General features: G+C 50.5%; 2 protein-coding genes across 9 annotated transcripts; both read left to right on the top strand.

Annotated features, from left to right (window-relative positions):
* Positions 1-548: 548 nt before the first annotated feature.
* STOML2 (stomatin like 2) lies at positions 549-3,946 on the top strand. Of its 3 annotated transcripts, XM_021691274.1 has the most exons (10): positions 549-692; positions 930-1,067; positions 1,526-1,625; positions 1,764-1,822; positions 1,914-2,015; positions 2,165-2,299; positions 2,453-2,597; positions 2,717-2,796; positions 3,052-3,180; positions 3,612-3,946. In XM_021691274.1, exons 1-10 carry the CDS (start codon positions 648-650, stop codon positions 3,747-3,749), a joined length of 1,071 nt encoding a protein of 356 aa, XP_021546949.1. In that variant the 5' UTR covers positions 549-647; the 3' UTR covers positions 3,750-3,946. The 3 variants fall into 3 exon arrangements, with proteins under 3 accessions (XP_021546949.1, XP_044776335.1, XP_044776334.1); XM_044920400.1 differs by lacking the exon at positions 930-1,067 and having other exon boundaries at positions 573-692; XM_044920399.1 differs by lacking the exon at positions 2,165-2,299 and having other exon boundaries at positions 573-692.
* A 3,802-nt stretch (positions 3,947-7,748) lies between these two features.
* On the top strand, positions 7,749-15,627 carry PIGO (phosphatidylinositol glycan anchor biosynthesis class O). 6 transcript variants are annotated; one of them, XM_021691242.2, is made up of 11 exons: positions 7,749-8,135; positions 8,697-9,208; positions 9,836-9,979; positions 10,167-10,290; positions 10,821-10,980; positions 11,187-11,366; positions 11,628-13,152; positions 13,702-13,908; positions 14,123-14,340; positions 14,935-15,005; positions 15,151-15,627. In XM_021691242.2, exons 2-11 carry the CDS (start codon positions 8,698-8,700, stop codon positions 15,278-15,280), a joined length of 3,270 nt encoding a protein of 1,089 aa, XP_021546917.2. In that variant the 5' UTR covers positions 7,749-8,135; position 8,697; the 3' UTR covers positions 15,281-15,627. The 6 variants fall into 6 exon arrangements, with proteins under 6 accessions (XP_021546917.2, XP_021546916.2, XP_044776329.1 ...); XM_021691241.2 differs by having other exon boundaries at positions 8,669-9,208; XM_044920394.1 differs by lacking the exon at positions 7,749-8,135 and having other exon boundaries at positions 8,247-9,208; positions 11,628-11,861; positions 13,101-13,152.
* The last annotated feature ends 467 nt before the right edge of the window (positions 15,628-16,094 follow it).

Below are 16,094 nucleotides of genomic sequence, written 5' to 3'. Positions count from 1 at the left end.
ATAGGGGTTGTGTGCTGGACTCTATGCAAGGGGACTAGGCCTCATAGACTCTGGGAAGAGGTCAAAAGAGGTAGAAAAAGCTATGGTGCTTTGGGAAAAGAGGGGAAGGGGAAATCTCAGCCCAGTCACTAGGCATTGTTAGGCCCAGTCACCATGGCAACGGGAATGGGGTCAGTCCCTAGTGGGAGGGCTGGGTACAACACAGCAGGACTACCTGACAATATCACTATGGCAACCGTGGCAAAGAGCTCCAATCCCCTGGTCGCTATGGTGACAAGGGCGTTTATATGCTCAAAAGGGTAAACTAAGTCTCGGGTGGAGATAAAGAACTCGGTGGGAGGTGTTTCTGGGCCAGCTGCACGTGGAAAGTAGCCTCTACGGTCACCATGTCCGGGATCTTGGGCTTGGTCAACGAGAACGAGCTCCACCTTCGGGCCTTCTCTAGCCGGTCTGCATATCCAAGGAAACAATTTGATAAACGCTTCAGCCAGGTAACGCTGATTGGCTGAGGTTGGGGGCGGGGGGCAGACAGACGGAAGTACGTCTGGGGGCGTGGAAATACAGGAGGAAAGGCTCGGGTCCCGGCTTCTAGAGCGACCTCTCTGCTCCCCGTCTCGTTGGTTCCGGAGGTCCTTCGGCCGTGGGAAATGCTGGCGCGCGCGGCTCGGGGGACTGGGGCCCTTTTGCTGAGGGTGAGTGCGGGGCCTCCTCCAAGGGTCAGGCCAGAGATCACCTGGGTCCTTACTGGGAAGAAGCGGAATTCCAAGTTTGGTGAGGGAACTGGGGTCAGAGGTCATGGTACCCACGTGAGTTCCTTCTCCGAGGACCCTTCAGGGTCGCGGTTTAGGGAGATGCCCCCTGGACAGGCGCCGAGAGGGGCGGAGTGCCCCGCCGGCTGGGGTCTCAGCTAATCCTTGACTTCTCTTTAGGGCTCCGTACAGGCTTCTGGCCGTGCTCCGCGTCGCGCCTCCTCTGGATTGCCCCGAAACACCGTGGTACTGTTTGTGCCGCAGCAGGAGGCCTGGGTGGTGGAGCGAATGGGCCGATTCCATCGGATCCTGGAGCCTGTGAGAACCTCTTCTGCCCACTCAGCGCCAGCCTGATGCCGAATTCCCTCATGACATGGCGAATGGGGTGGGATCTCCTTCGAGCCTGCCCCCACCTTTGGCTTCTAACTCCCCCAGCCAGACCTAGCAGGCCCCAGGCTGCTGAACTTCATAACCATGTTACCATCTTTTCCTATTCACTCTGGCATCCCACAGGTTCCGTTCTTGGGTATCTCCCCTGTCCACTCTCAGCTTCGCCTGTCTGCTACTCTGCTGGCTCCCATTCCCTTGACTCTCTCCGCCATTCAGATGTGCAGCCTTGTATTCCTATCCTCTTGGGCTTCCCTACCATTGACACCCCCAGCTTTCTGCTTTACTTGGAATGTTCCATATGTTGATTCCATACCCACTCCAGGCCTAGCTTGGATCCCAACCCTACAACCCTCATTCTTCTGAGGACCCATGACTCCTCTTCCCAGGGCTTGAACATCCTCATCCCTGTGTTAGACCGGATCCGATATGTGCAGAGTCTCAAGGAAATTGTCATCAACGTGCCTGAGCAGTCGGCTGTGACTCTTGGTGAGGGGTGCAGGGTGACACGGGTGCTCTGAGACCATTAGGATGTGGTTGCAGGAGATCCAGAGCTCAGGAGAAAGAGTCGATTGGAAATTGGAGGCCTGATTTTCCTCCTTTTCTCTCCCATTCCTGTACCTGTAGACAATGTAACTCTGCAAATCGATGGAGTCCTTTATCTGCGAATCATGGACCCTTACAAGGTATCTGCTACTTGCTTTATTCAGCTTCTGAGTTGCTTTTCTCACTAAAATCCTGCACTCAAGCTTCTTACACTATCCATGCCCTTTTCAGGCAAGCTATGGTGTGGAGGACCCTGAGTATGCTGTCACACAGCTGGCTCAGACGACCATGAGATCAGAGCTCGGCAAACTCTCTCTGGACAAAGTCTTCCGGGTAAGGGGATCTGAGCCAGAGTTAGTGTTGGAAGACACATATCTTGCAGTCAGTCCCTTTTGGGGGTCAAGATCAGTCAGAGGCACTTCTCAGCTTAGACCCTTGATAAGTGGATTAAAGCCATGGAATTTATGCTTCTTTTTTTCCAGGAGCGGGAGTCCCTGAATGCTAGCATTGTGGACGCCATCAATCAGGCTGCTGATTGCTGGGGCATTCGCTGCCTCCGTTATGAGATCAAGGATATCCATGTGCCACCCCGGGTGAAAGAGTCCATGCAGATGCAGGTGGGGGCCAGGGAGGGATGGGGAAGAGGACTTCAGGATGCTCCAGTCTCATGGGGACCTGGACTCCCTTCCCTATCATGATGGGTACAATTGCAGGTCTGTGTAAGAGTTTACTCTGGCTTCTTGTTGATGGGGCTTGTTGGGGGCTTCTAGGTGGAGGCAGAGAGGCGGAAACGGGCCACAGTTCTAGAGTCTGAGGGGACCCGAGAGTCAGCCATCAACGTGGCAGAGGGGAAGAAGCAGGCCCAGATCCTGGCCTCCGAGGCGGAAAAGGCTGAACAAATAAATCAAGCTGCAGGTCCGCAGAGGGTAGAGGCTGAGGGAGGAGCAGGGCATGGATCTTTGAGGGTTGGTGCTGTGACAGGAGCTTTGAGGTACCCTGACCTCATGAGTAAAGCTTTGTCTCTTTTCTTCCAGGAGAGGCCAGTGCAGTTCTGGCCAAGGCCAAGGCTAAGGCTGAAGCTATTCGGATCCTGGCTGCAGCTCTGACACAACATGTAAGAGGCCTCTGGGTGGGAGTTAGGAACAGGAATTGACAGTGGAAGAGGTTTTCTCATCTACCCTTGGGAGAAGTTCCTGCTTTTGTGGGTTCCATTGAGCCAGATTACATGATCTCTTGTATTGTGATCTGCATTGTGATCTGATCCTCTTTCCAGGAATCTGACTTCTTTTTACCCCCCTCCACCTACCCCCTGCCCCCACTCCCTTCTCCAAGTCTGTGATCTGTGTTTTTATCCCTTCTGTGGCCACAGAATGGAGATGCAGCAGCCTCACTGACTGTGGCTGAGCAGTATGTCAGTGCGTTCTCCAAACTGGCCAAGGACTCCAACACTATCCTGCTGCCCTCCAACCCCGGCGATGTCAGCAGTATGGTGGCTCAGGTTAGAGTGCCCTGAGGACCCAGCACAGAACACCAAGGCTAGAAACTGACCCCCCCCCCCATCACCACCATTACAACTTACACACCATAGAGGCCTTCCGAGTACCCTGAGACCTAGACCTCCTGTTAGTCTCTGTAGAGAATAAATCTCTAAGAATGAGACACCCACCCCCCTTACCCCTGGAGATAGGGTTGCTCTTGAGATGTCTCTTTTTTTGGTGGATATCTATACCGGTATTCTGAGGGTGACCCTGTTTTGATGGTTTATAAGATTCCTAGAATCAACTCTAAAGTTTGAGTCTTGAGAGAGAGAGAGAGAGAAAGGAAAACAACCTTATTGGACCCAGCCCCACTTTCTTTTTAGTCATTGGTGGGTTGGGCTGTGCCTTCTGCCATGTGTCCTCATGGCTCACTCTCTGTCCCTCTTCTTAGGCCATGGGTGTGTATGGGGCCCTCACCAAAGCCCCAGTGCCAGGGGCCCAGGACTCAGTCTCCAGTGGGAGCAGCAGAGATGTCCAGGGCACAGATGCAAGTCTTGATGAGGAATTTGATCGCGTCAAACTGAGTTAATGGAGCTGGGCTTGGCCAGGGAGGCTGGGGACAGGGAAACAGTACTCCCAGACTCTGGCTCTAGCTTCCCTGGCAAGATTTTGTTATTATTTTTTTATTTGAACTTTAATCATGTAATAAACTTGCCAATGGCAAACCAGAAACTGTCCTCTTTGTTTGGAGAATGAAGTTAGGAAAGTCACCAGTGTTTTCCTTGGATGTCCACTTCCATCCTCCAGTCCTCTCAGGTCTGGGAAGCTGATTCCTCCACCAGTAAGAATGAATGAACCTCGTGTAAATAAAATCATCCTTTCTGTCTTCAGGAGAAGCTTTGGGATAGGGTGGAAGGATTAAGCCACAGGTCTACTGACCTGCCAGCTGGGGAGTGTAGTTCTGCCTCCTGCTAACTATGGGGATGTGAATTTGAGCAGGTGTTTGAGGGGATTGGTTTTATTTTAAGTAAGCTCCATGCCCAATGTGGGACTTGAGCTCACAACCTCAAGATAAAAAGTAAACTGTTTGGGGCACCTGGGTGGCTCAGTCTTTTAAGCATCTGCCTTTGGCTCAGTTCATGATCCTGGGGTCCTGGGATTGAGTACTGCATTGGGCTCCCTGCTCAGCGGGGAGCCTGCTTCTTCCTCTCCTTCTGTCCCTTCCCTTGCTCGCATGTGTGCGCGCACTCTCTCTCAAATAAATAAAATCTTAAAAAAAAAAAAAAGTTGCCTGAGCCATCCAGCAGACACTCCTGGAGGGATTTTTTATGGGAAACAGTACTACCCTGGCAGGATAAGTACTGCTGAATGCTTAAAGGTTTTTCAGGGACTGAAGACACTTATTCCTTCAAAAATGTCATGCTGTCTACCATGTGCCAAGCTCAGTGCTAGATGTAGGTTACAAAAGCAGTTTAGACCCAGTGGTTCTTCCTTTCACAGACTCAGGTTGGGCAGGGAAGACAGACAAGAAAACAGATACAAAGTGATAAGTGCTATGATAGAAGAAAGTTCTGATTGAGGGATCCTGGAGGGAGGTACATGTCAGCTTGTGGGCAACAAGGCTGCCAACTCTGCCATTGAGCTGAGGCTGGAAAAATTAATGTCTTCACCAGGCTAGGGTTTGGGACTAGAATATGCAAAGGCCCACAGTTCCAGAGAAGTTGGAACATTCAGAGTTTGCTAAGGCTGAAGGGTGGGATATTAGGGTGTGTAATTGTATGGCAAGGTCCACGGCACAGGGAGATAGAGTACTGAAGAATTTGGACTCTAGCCTTAGGGTAAGGAGGGATCCATGAAGGGTTTTTTTTTTCCCCCCCTTCCCAGGATTTCTTTTAGGAAGATTAAGGTAGTCACTTTAGTGTTTTAGATACATCTGTCCTGTTGCAATGTGGACAGGGTATTTGAAGGAGAGATGGGAAACTGAAGGGCAATAAGAAGGCGGCCTCAACAATCCTGGAGGGGGTGATGAGGCCTGAACTTCATGAAGTAAGGAGCCATCGGGATGGAGGTGGAGGGATGACATTTTTCAACATATGTCTGAATTAGAATTTATTCATGTATCCATTTGATAACTATTGAACCCCAAATACATGCCAGGCACTAAGGATATAATAATGAAGAACTAAATTCCCTGCTCTCAATGAGAGCATTGTTTTTCCTTTTAAGATTTTATTTTTCTTTTTTAAGATTTTATTTTTAAGTAATGTCTACACCTAACTTGGGGCTCAAACTTAAACTGCAAGAACAAGTCATACGTTCTACCCACTGAGCCAGTCAGGTACCTCTCAATGAGTTTTAAGTTCTATTTGGAAGGGACAAATCATTAATAAGATGTTTAGTATTTCGCATGATGGGGAGTTGTGCTATAGAAGAAATCAAAGAAAGGAGGGAGGTGGGGAATTGGGGAGGAGGCTGTAATCTGTAACAGTAAGTAGAGCATTCCAGGAAGCCTCTGGATGTTAAATTTTATCTTAGATATGGAGATGAGGGGAAGATCCATTTGGGCACTTGGGAGTAAAGCTGACTGGAGATTCTAAATGCGATGGCCTTTGAGGCCATTATAACTGGAAGAGCGAAAGAGCTACAGTAGATGGAACAGAGTTAAGGAAGCAAAGAAGTGGCAGCTAGATAAATCAGAGAGGGAAGCCAGAGCTGGTATATAGACTTGTAGGGCCATGTAGGACTACTCTAAGAACTTGGGCTTTACTGTGAAATGAAACCAGCAGAGAGGATTTTTGTTTCTAATAGTAACTTTACTGAGGGGCGCCTGGGTGGCTCAGTTGGTTAAGTGTCTGCCTTTGGCTCAGGTCATGGTCCCTCAGGTCATTGAGCCCCGCAGGGAGCCTGCTTCTCCCTCTCCTCCCCACTCATGCTCTCTCTGTCTCTCTCAAATAAATAAATAAATAAATAAATAAATAAATAAATAAAATTTTTTAATAGTAGCTTTCCTAAGATGTAATTCACATACAATTCACCCATTTAAAGTGTAAATTCAGTAATTTGTAGTATATTCGGAGTTGTGCAACCATCACAATTTTAGAACATTTTCATTATCTCCTCTTCATCCCTACCCCACCACTAAAACCCTGTATCCATTAACAGTTACGCCTCTTTTCCCCCAGTACTAGGAAACCACTAACTTACTATCTCTGTAGCTTTATGTATTTATGTAAATGGAATAATATAAAATGCTATTTTGTGATTGGCTTCTTTCACTCAATATTTTTAAGTTTCATCCATGTAATAGCACGTAGCAGTACTTCATTCCTTTTTATGGCCGAACAATATTCAATTGTATGATATACCATATTTTGTTTGTCTGTCTATCTATCTATCTATCTATCTATCTACCTATCTATCTATCTGTCAGTGAAGGCCATTTGGGTTGTTTTGCTGCTGTGAACTGTCATGTGCAAGTTTTTGTGTGGATATAAGCTTTTCATTTCTCTTGGATTTTTATTTAGGAGTGAAATTGCTGGGGCATATGGTAACTGTATATTTAACCTTCTGAAGAACTGCCGCACTGTTTTCCAAAGCACCATTTTATAATCCCAAAAGCAGTGTATGAGGGTTCAAATTTCTCCACATCCATGCCAATACTTGTTATTTGTCTTTTCTATTATAGCCATCTTAGTGAGTATGAAGTGGTATTTCTAGTATTCCCCTGATGGTTAATGATGTTGAGCATCTTTTCCTGTTAATTGGTCATATGTATATTTTCTTTGGAGAAAGGTCTATTCAGATCCTTTGCCCATTTGTATTTTATTTATTTATTTTTAAAAAACATGTTTTTGTTTTAAGGTTTTATTTATTTAAGTACTCTCTACACCCAACGTGGCTCAAACTCAACCCTGAGATCAAAAGTCACATGTTCTGACTGAGCCAGCTAGGCGCCCCTCCTTTGCCCATTTAAAAATTTTATTTTATTTTTTTTTAAAGTAGGCTCTATGCCCGATGTGGGGCTTGAACTCATGACCTCAAGATCAAGAGTTGCATGCTGTACCAACTGAGCCTGCCTGTTGCCCCACCTTTGGCCATTTTTTTTTTTTAATTTGACACAGAGAGAGACAGCGAGAGAGGGAACACAAACAGGGGAAGTGGGAGAAGGAGAAGCAGGCTTCCCAACGAGCAGGGAGCCTGATGTGGGGCTGGATCCCAGGACCCTGGGATCATGACCTGAGCCAAACGCAGACGCTCAACGACTGAGCCACCCAGGCGCCCCTGCCCATTTTTAAATTGGATTATTTTTTCAATTACTGAGTTGGAAGATACAGTGAAAGACATGAAGAGGAGGAATAATAAAATCTATCAGTTGGTGTCAGCTAAGCAAAAAGGAGAAAATAAATATTACTTATCCCTACTTTACAGATGAGGTAATGCCCAATAATGCTAGTGAGTGGCAGAGCTAGGATTCAAGCTAAGTTTGATTCCAAAAGGCCGCTCTTAGTCTTAACCAAGAATGACCAGTGCTTCCCTGAGCTCTTTTAGCTTAGTTCCTTGCCCCTAATTCTCCTAAGTTGCTGTGATCTCTCATCAAACTCCGTCTGTGGCCCGCCCTGCGCTTCTTGCCGAACTTCTTCGGAGGCGCCAGCAGATGGCGCTGAGGCCCCCACAGGCCGCTCTGTCCGGCGTGCGCTTGTCTGTGGTGCCCGTGTGCAGGCGTCGCCGCTGCGCTTCCGGCGCCGTTCAAGGTGAGCCAGGGTCTCCGAGAATCTGCTCGCACTCCGTTCTCTTCACTCACCTTTCCCGAAGGGAACCATTCCCCGCAGCTCGCAGCCTGGCGTGCCAAGTACCGAAGCCAGGGTACCCAAGAGAAGGCCGGGTATCCACCAGAGGAAGCAGAGCCGTCCGGACGTGTGGGTCCCCGCGAGGCCCCACCGGCTCTAGACCCTGCGACTCTGCTTTGCTGCGCGCGGTAGGTCGCGACTCCGGTCTCCTGGCGATCCTGGCTATCTGGAAGCGGAGCGTGACTCCTCCCCTTGGCCCTCTTGGTCCCCACCAGGCGGCGCCGTCAGTCCGGCCCGGGTTTCCCTGCGGCTGCGAGCCCTGGCCACCCCAGGGGTGTTGAGATTGGCAAGGAGAGAGGTGGAAAAATGAGCTGTCGGAGAGCATTCTACCACTAGGAATAAGTTTCCCTCGTGGACTGTTCTTTTCATCATTAGAATCTCCGGGAGTACAAGTGCAAATCCCTATGCTCCACCCCCAAAGATCCTGATTAAGTAGATCTGGGGTGGGGCCTGGAAATAAGCATTTTAGACAGCTGCTCCAGGTTGATGCCCATAGTCTGCGAACCTCACTTTCAGAAACACTGGTATAACTGGTGGAGAGGAACATTGTATTGGGTTGGCTATGGGGCTGTTTATCTTCCGGAAGGCTTCCAAGAGGAAGTGATTCTAGCTGGGCTTTGTATTGAGGGACCAGAATATCCATTGGTTCTTTACCCCACAGTGATGAATTCCCTCCCCGCTACCAGCAGGATGCAGAAGATCTCGGTGCTGCTCTTCCTGGCCTGGGTCTGCTTCCTCTTCTACGCTGGCATTGCTCTCTTCACCAGTGGCTTCCTGCTCACCCGTTTGGAACTCACCAACCATAGCAGCTGCCAAGAGCCTCCAGGCCCTGGGTCCCTGCCATGGGGGAGCCAAGGGAAGCCTGGGGCCTGCTGGATGGCTTCTCGATTTTCTCGGCTTGTGTTGGTGCTGATAGATGCTCTGCGATTTGACTTTGCCCAGCCCCAGCCCTCACACAGTCCTGGAGAGCCTCCTGTCTCTCTGCCCTTCCTGGGCAAACTGGACTCCTTGCAGAGGATCCTGGAGATTCAACCCCACCATGCCCGGCTCTACCAATCTAAGGCTGATCCCCCCACCACCACCATGCAGCGCCTCAAGGCCCTCACCACAGGCTCACTGCCTACCTTCATCGATGCCGGCAGTAACTTTGCCAGCTATGCCATAGTGGAAGACAATCTCATGAAGCAACTCGCCAGTGCAGGTTAGTTTGGGCCCCTTTGGAGGCCAAGAATCCCATAGCATATTTTCTCTTTAGAAGTCAGCGAGTCAGAACTTTGGGTGCTCAGCTGGATGCTATACTATGCTGGGGGAGGACGGGGGAAGAGAAAGAGACCAGGGCCCTGCATGCAGCAAGTGCAGGTGTGGGCTTTGTCCTTCTGGAATTTCTAATTTGCATGGAGTGTTGGTTTTACTTTTGGGGAGCTCTCAGGGGCAGTAGAGCAATGAAGAGGAGAAGGTGTGAGTCTGGTATTCTCACAAGTTTGGAGGAGAGTGCAGAGGGTCCATGCCCTGTCCACTCACTGACTTGAAAAAAGCAGCATATACCCGGGAAAAACAGTGTAGCAAAGATAGCCAGAGACTGAGAACTAGCAGAGCCTTTTGTAGAAACAAGGAGTGAGAAGTCTGGTTATTGGGGAAAGTATGGTTATCAGGGAAAGCTTCCTGGCAGAACATTTTAGGCCTTGAAGGATAAAGAGTTGCTGGATGGAATTGCTGTGCCTTTGAGTGCATGGTTGAGATTTCTGATAAGTCTTTAAAGGGCTTCCTCTTCTCTTTCCCTCTGCCTTGACTCTTGCTCAGGCTGTAATGCATTCTCATGTCCCTGCAGGAAGGCGTGTGGTCTTCATGGGAGATGATACCTGGAAAGATCTTTTTCCTGGAGCTTTCTCCCAAGCTTTCTTCTTCCCATCCTTCAATGTCAGAGACCTGCACACAGTGGACAATGGCATCCTGGAACACCTCTATCCAACCAGTGAGCATGGGGCCAGATGCAGGCCTGACTAAGACTGGGAGCTGGGGAGGGCTGCTTCAGGTCACAAATTCTAAGCTTCCCATGGGTACAGTGGCCTGGGATTGTGTCCATTCACATAGTGTCAGAGCCTGGCTGGGGTTGAGGAGTGGGCCTTAGTCCCTTGTGCTCAGTGTTCTTCCTTTCACAGTGGACAGTGGTGAATGGGATATGCTGATTGCTCACTTCCTGGGTGTGGATCACTGTGGCCACAAGTATGGCCCTCATCACCCTGAAATGGCCAAGAAACTTAGCCAAATGGACCAGGTGATCCAGTGAGTGTGGGATATTGGCTGGGGGAGTGGGTTTGTGTCTGAGAATCTTAGGATATATTGGCCCAAGAGAAAAAGTCTTTATCTTGGAGCCTTTTTCCTCCTGAATTCTGTCTTTTCTAGGCATTTTTCTGAAGCTAGGGGTCTCATCCATCTTGAGTAACTAAGCATGTGGCTTTGGGCAGTAGGGTCATGACTGAAGAGGTATCTCTTTGCCAAATGTCTAGGCCCTCCTTTTTTTTTTTTAAGATTTTATTTATTTAATTGACGAGAGAGAGACAGCTAGAGAGGGAACACAAGCAGGGGGAATGGGAGAGGGAGAAGCAGGCTTCTGGCCGAGCAGGGAGCCCGATGCGAGGCTTGATCCCAGGACGCTGGGATCATGACCTGAGCCGAAGGCAGACGCTTAACGACTGAGCCACCCAGGCACCCCTGTCTAGGCCCTCCTAATGGAAGTTATGGCTGGGGCTGAATGGGTCTCCCAGGAAAATCTTTATCCATTCCTACCTCCTGACATATTTCCTGGCCCTCAGGGGACTTGTGGAGCGTCTGGAAAATGACACACTGCTGGTCGTGATTGGGGACCATGGGATGACCATGACTGGGGACCATGGAGGAGACAGTGAGCTGGAGATCTCGGCTGCACTTTTTCTCTACAGTCCCAAAGCCCTCTTTCCTGGTGCCCCACCAGAGGTGAGGCCTGGGGTGTGCTTTGTCTGGTCTCGGTATTCAGCCGAGTCATGATCACAGCATTCTTGTGGCTCCCTCCATTTTAGGCCCCCAAATTCATGACTCTGGGCATCCCCCACTCATTTCCTACCCGGGTCCCTATGTCTTCCCTCCCAAATCCTGACCTCAGCTCTGTGGTGAACCCATTGGCCCCTCTCCTTTTCCTCTAGGAGCCGGAGGTAGTTCCTCAAATCAGCCTTGTGCCTACGCTGGCCCTGCTGCTGGGCCTGCCCATTCCATTTGGGAACATCGGGGAGGTAATGGCTGAGCTGTTCTCAGAGGTTGAAGACTCCCAGCCTCACTCCTCTGCTCTGGCCCAAGCCTCGGCTCTCCATCTCAATGCCCAGCAGGTAGGTGATGGGCTGGGCTTCCAGGTGACAGAGCTAGGGTGGGCATAGGAGAAGCATAGTGATCACTCCATTGTCGTTTGTTCAGTCTTAATCCCACCTTCCATAGCCATGTCCTCCTTCCATTATCCCTCCCTTCTTCCCTGTCTTGGACAGAGTTCAATTCCCTGATTTCCAGATACCCCTTTTGGTAACACCTATCCTTGCCTCTGTCCTGGTTTATATCTCTGATGTCTTCCCTTGGTCTCTGACCATTTTTGCCAGGTATCCCGATTTCTTCACACCTACTCAGCTGCTGCTCAGGACCTTCAAGTTAAGGAGCTTCATCGGCTGCAGACCCTTTTCTCCAAGGCCTCTGCTGACTACCAGCGGCTCCTGCAGAGGCCCCAGGGGGCTGAGGCAGCACTGCAGACTGTGATTACTGAGCTGCAGCAGTTCCTGCGGGGAGTTCGGGCCATATGCATTCAGTCTTGGGCTCGTTTCTCTCTGGGCCGCATGGCAGGGGGTGCTGCTCTCATGGCTGCTGCCTGCTTTCTTTGCCTGCTGGTATCCCAGTGGGCAACATCCCCAGGCTTCTGCTTCCACCCCCTCCTAACACCCATGGTCTGTGGTCTGGCTGGTACCATAGTGTGTGCTGGACTCTTGACAACTACTGGGCTGAAGCTGGATCCAGTGGTTCTAGGGGCCATGGCTGCAGCAGGCTCACTCCTGCCTTTTCTGTGGAAAGCCTGGGCTGGCTGGGGGTCCAAGAGGCCCCTGGTAGCCCTGCTTCCCATCCCTGGGCCTGTCCTGTTATTCCTGCTCATTCGCTTTGCTGCTTTCTTCTCTGATAGCTTTGTTGTAGCTGAGGCCAGGGCCACCCCCTTCCTTTTGGGCTCACTCATCCTGCTCCTGATTGCCCAGCTTCATTGGGAGGGCAAGCTGCTGCCACCTAAGCTGCTCACAATACCCCGCCTTTGCTTTTCGGTCTCGACAGGCCCACCACGGCACAATGGCACACATGCTCTGGGACTTGGAGTCGGGTTGCTTTTATGTATAAGGCTAGCTGGGCTTTTTCAACGCTGCCCTGAAGAGACACCTGCTTGCCATTCCTCTCCCTGGCTGAGTCCCTTGGCATCCATGGTGGGTGGTCGAGCCAAGAATTTGTGGTATGGAGCTTGTGTGGGGGCTTTGGTAGCCCTGTTAGCTGCCGTGCGCCTGTGGCTTCGCCGCTACAGCAATCTCAAGAGCCCTGAGCCCTCTGTGCTCTTTGTGCGCTGGGGGCTGCCCTTGATGGCACTGGGCACTGCTGCCTACTGGGCACTGGTGTCGGGGGCAGATGAAGCACCCCCGCGTCTCCGGGCCTTGGTTGCTGGGGCATCAGTTGTGCTGCCTAGGGCTGTGGCCGGGTTGGCTGCTTCAGGGCTCATGCTGCTGCTCTGGAGGCCTGTGACAGTGCTGGTGAAGGCTACGACGGGTGCCCCAAGGACCAGGACTGTCCTCACTCCCTTCTCAGGGCCCCCCACTTCTCGGGCTGACCTGGATTATGTGGTACCTCAAATCTACCGACATATGCAGGAGGAGTTCCGGGGCCGTCTAGAGAGGACCAAATCCCAAGGTCCCCTGACTGTGGCGGCCTGTCACCTGGGGAGTGTCTACTCAGCTGCTATGGTCACGGCTCTCACTCTCTTGGCCTTCCCACTTCTGCTATTGCACGCAGAGCGCATTAGCCTTGTGTTCCTGCTTCTGTTTCTGCAGAGCTTCCTTCTCCTGCATCTGCTTGCTGCTGGGATACCCATCACCACCCCTGGTAAATACATTTCTCAGCCCTGATTCATCCAAGGACGGTAGTGATGTGACGTCGGTCCCTCTTGTTTTCAGGGAGGTGTTATTCTTCTGATTCTTCACACAGTTGGGAGGGTCTTCCTGATGTAGCCAAGCTAATTGAACCCTGTCACTGGCTCTCAGGGCCAGCAAAGTTCATGAAGGAGGGAGACAGGAGTACTCCAAGATTCATTTTTTTTTTTTAATTAATTTTTTTTTCCAAGACTCATTTTCCAATACTCATTTTTTTTTCCAAGACTCAGTGGGAATGCTGCATCTTCATGGAGTGCATTTCCTGATGTAGTGAGCTGTGTGTATATGAGAGGAAGAGATGGACCACAGTTCAGATTAGAGAAATGGAGGCTTAGTGCCAAAGAGGGAATTAGAATAGCAGAGTGCTGAATGTAAGGAGGCTGGGGTGAGGGGCATGTGTGTGTGTCTAGCACTGAAGTAGTAGGAGTATATGACCATGAGGCTGTAGGCTATGGCTTAGTGAACGGGATATGACTGTGAAGAGGTATCTGTCTTCCCCCAGGTCCTTTTACTGTGCCATGGCAGGCGGTCTCTGCTTGGGCCCTCATGGCCACGCAGACCTTCTACTCCATGGGCCACCAGCCTGTCTTTCCAGCCATTCATTGGCACGCAGCCTTCGTGGGATTCCCAGAGGGTCATGGCTCCTCCACCTGGCTGCCTGCTCTGCTGGTGGGAGCCAACACCTTTGCCTCCCATCTCCTCTTTGCAGGTACCTCATTCCTCTCTTGCTTCCATTGTTTACTCTGACTTTCTGGAAGGAAAGGAAACTCCTGGATTTCAGTGGGGAGATGTGATTTTGTTGGATCTTTGGCACCCCTTGGCCAATGCTAATTGGAGCCTCGGTCAACTAGGGTGGTTGGCGGCCAGGGTGGCCTGGTCCCTAGGTCCTCCACTGATTCTAGCCCTGCCTTCCTCTGAGGCAGTAGGTTGCCCATTGCTTTTGCTCTGGCCCTTCCTCTGTGAGAGTCAAGGGCCCCGGAAGAGGTGGCAGCCCCTAGGGAAGAATGAAGCTGAAGCCAGAGTCAGGCCTGAGGAGGAGGAGGAGCCACTGATGGAGATGCGGCTCCGGGATGCACCTCATCACTTCAATGCAGCACTGCTGCAGCTGGGCCTCAAGTACCTCTTTGTCCTTGGCATTCAGGTGGGTGCAGGGAGAGATCCCGGAGTTAGTGCCCTTTCCTCATCTGTGTACATCACATTCTTTCTTTCATACTTTGCCAAAACCCTGGGAGAGAGCCTTGACTGAAGTACAGATAAGCAAAATGGTTGCCTAAGGCCATGGCCTCAAGGGGCTATATTGAGACTTGAACCTGGGTCTCCTTAATCCTAGTCTTGGATTGTTTCCTCCCTATAAGATAGATCTGGACCCTGCTGGTTGCATATGGGCATTCCTCCATTAGTGGACAGACTGGAAAAACTGAGGTGATGGCCAGGATTCTTTCCCAGGCTGTGGTCACGGATCCCCCTTCCATTCAGAGGCAGAAGGTGTGACTGACATTTTCCTCCCAACCTGGGAGGCAGAGCCTGAGTGTAATCAGCACAGATGGGTAGTGCTTACCCAAGGTCGTGGTGGGGCCAGGAAAAGAATTAAGTCTCCTAACTCCTCACCCAGCTTTTTTTCCACTGACATGCACTACTTTCCTACTGCTCCCATTCTTCACAGGGGCCTATGGCAACCCTCCCTTTGACCTGTTTCCTCCTTCCCAAGTAACTTGACCTTTCCTGTCCTCCCTAGATTCTGGCCTGTGCCTTGGCAGCCTCCATCCTCCGCAGGCATCTCATGGTCTGGAAGGTGTTTGCCCCCAAGTGAGTGGATTTGCTTGAGAAGTATTGGTGTTGGGGAGGGTGAAGCTTGGAGGAAAGAATGAACATCAGGGTGGGCAGGTTTGTCTCAGGAAAAGGCTTTAGACCTACTCTCAGTGTCCCCTGAGAATTCTCCCTTTCTTTACAGGTTCATTTTTGAAGCCATGGGCTTTATTGTGAGCAGCGTGGGACTTTTCCTGGGCATAGCTTTGGTGATGCGAGTGGATGGTGCTGTGAGCTCCTGGTTCAGGCAGCTAGTTCTCGCCCAGCAGAGGTAGCCTAGGCTGCTAATGCTGGCTTCTGGCCACAGGGAGAGCTGGAGAACAATCTAGTCTGGCCTATATAGGTGCTGGATCATCTGCAAGAGAGGCTTAGCTATATACTTCTTACCACCATGCAGCCAGGAGCTACTGACATCGGGACTTTATTATTTTATAATTCAAAATCATAGTGGGGCCTGCTCCCTAACTCCTGCTTTGGAGGGTGGCCTCCAAAGGAGAATAAAATACTAATGTAAATATGTGTGTCTGAGAGGTGGGGGAGTCCCCACTGTCCTATAGGGACTAGGGGGAGGGTCACTCTCCCCTCCCATGAGGCACGGATAACATCAGCCATCTTAGGCAGACCTGGGTACACCTGAAAACCTTTGGGAAGTGGTTGAAGTTGTCTGAATTCACTTACGCTACTTCTTCCCAAATCACTCCTGTCATCCCACCTGCCATTTTTCTTTGCCATGTAACATATTTTATTAAAATCTTATGCTTTCGCTGATAGCAGAGATGGCTGGAAAGACAAGCCCAGGCATCATGGAGTACCCAGACTCACTGTCTAAAACCCCAAACAGTGCTGTATTCCCTCCTCTCTTGGGTTTTTTCACTCTGGAACACCCTCTGCCCTTTACTTCTGTGGAGGCCACCCTAGTGTTCTCTCATTTATCAGACCTAATGGCCCATCTGACATAGCATTCCATCTTGTCCCATTGATTATTCTCGACTTGAAGCCAAAACTATACATTTTTTTTTTTAAGATTTTGTTTATTTGACAGAGAGACACAGCAAGAGAGGGAACACAAGCAGGGGGAGTGGGAGAGGG

Source organism: Neomonachus schauinslandi, chromosome 13 (assembly GCF_002201575.2).
Source record: "Neomonachus schauinslandi chromosome 13, ASM220157v2, whole genome shotgun sequence".
Taxonomy (NCBI): domain Eukaryota; kingdom Metazoa; phylum Chordata; class Mammalia; order Carnivora; family Phocidae; genus Neomonachus; species Neomonachus schauinslandi.
Note: the sequence above shows the minus strand (reverse complement) of the source record. Positions and strands in the feature narration are given on the sequence as shown.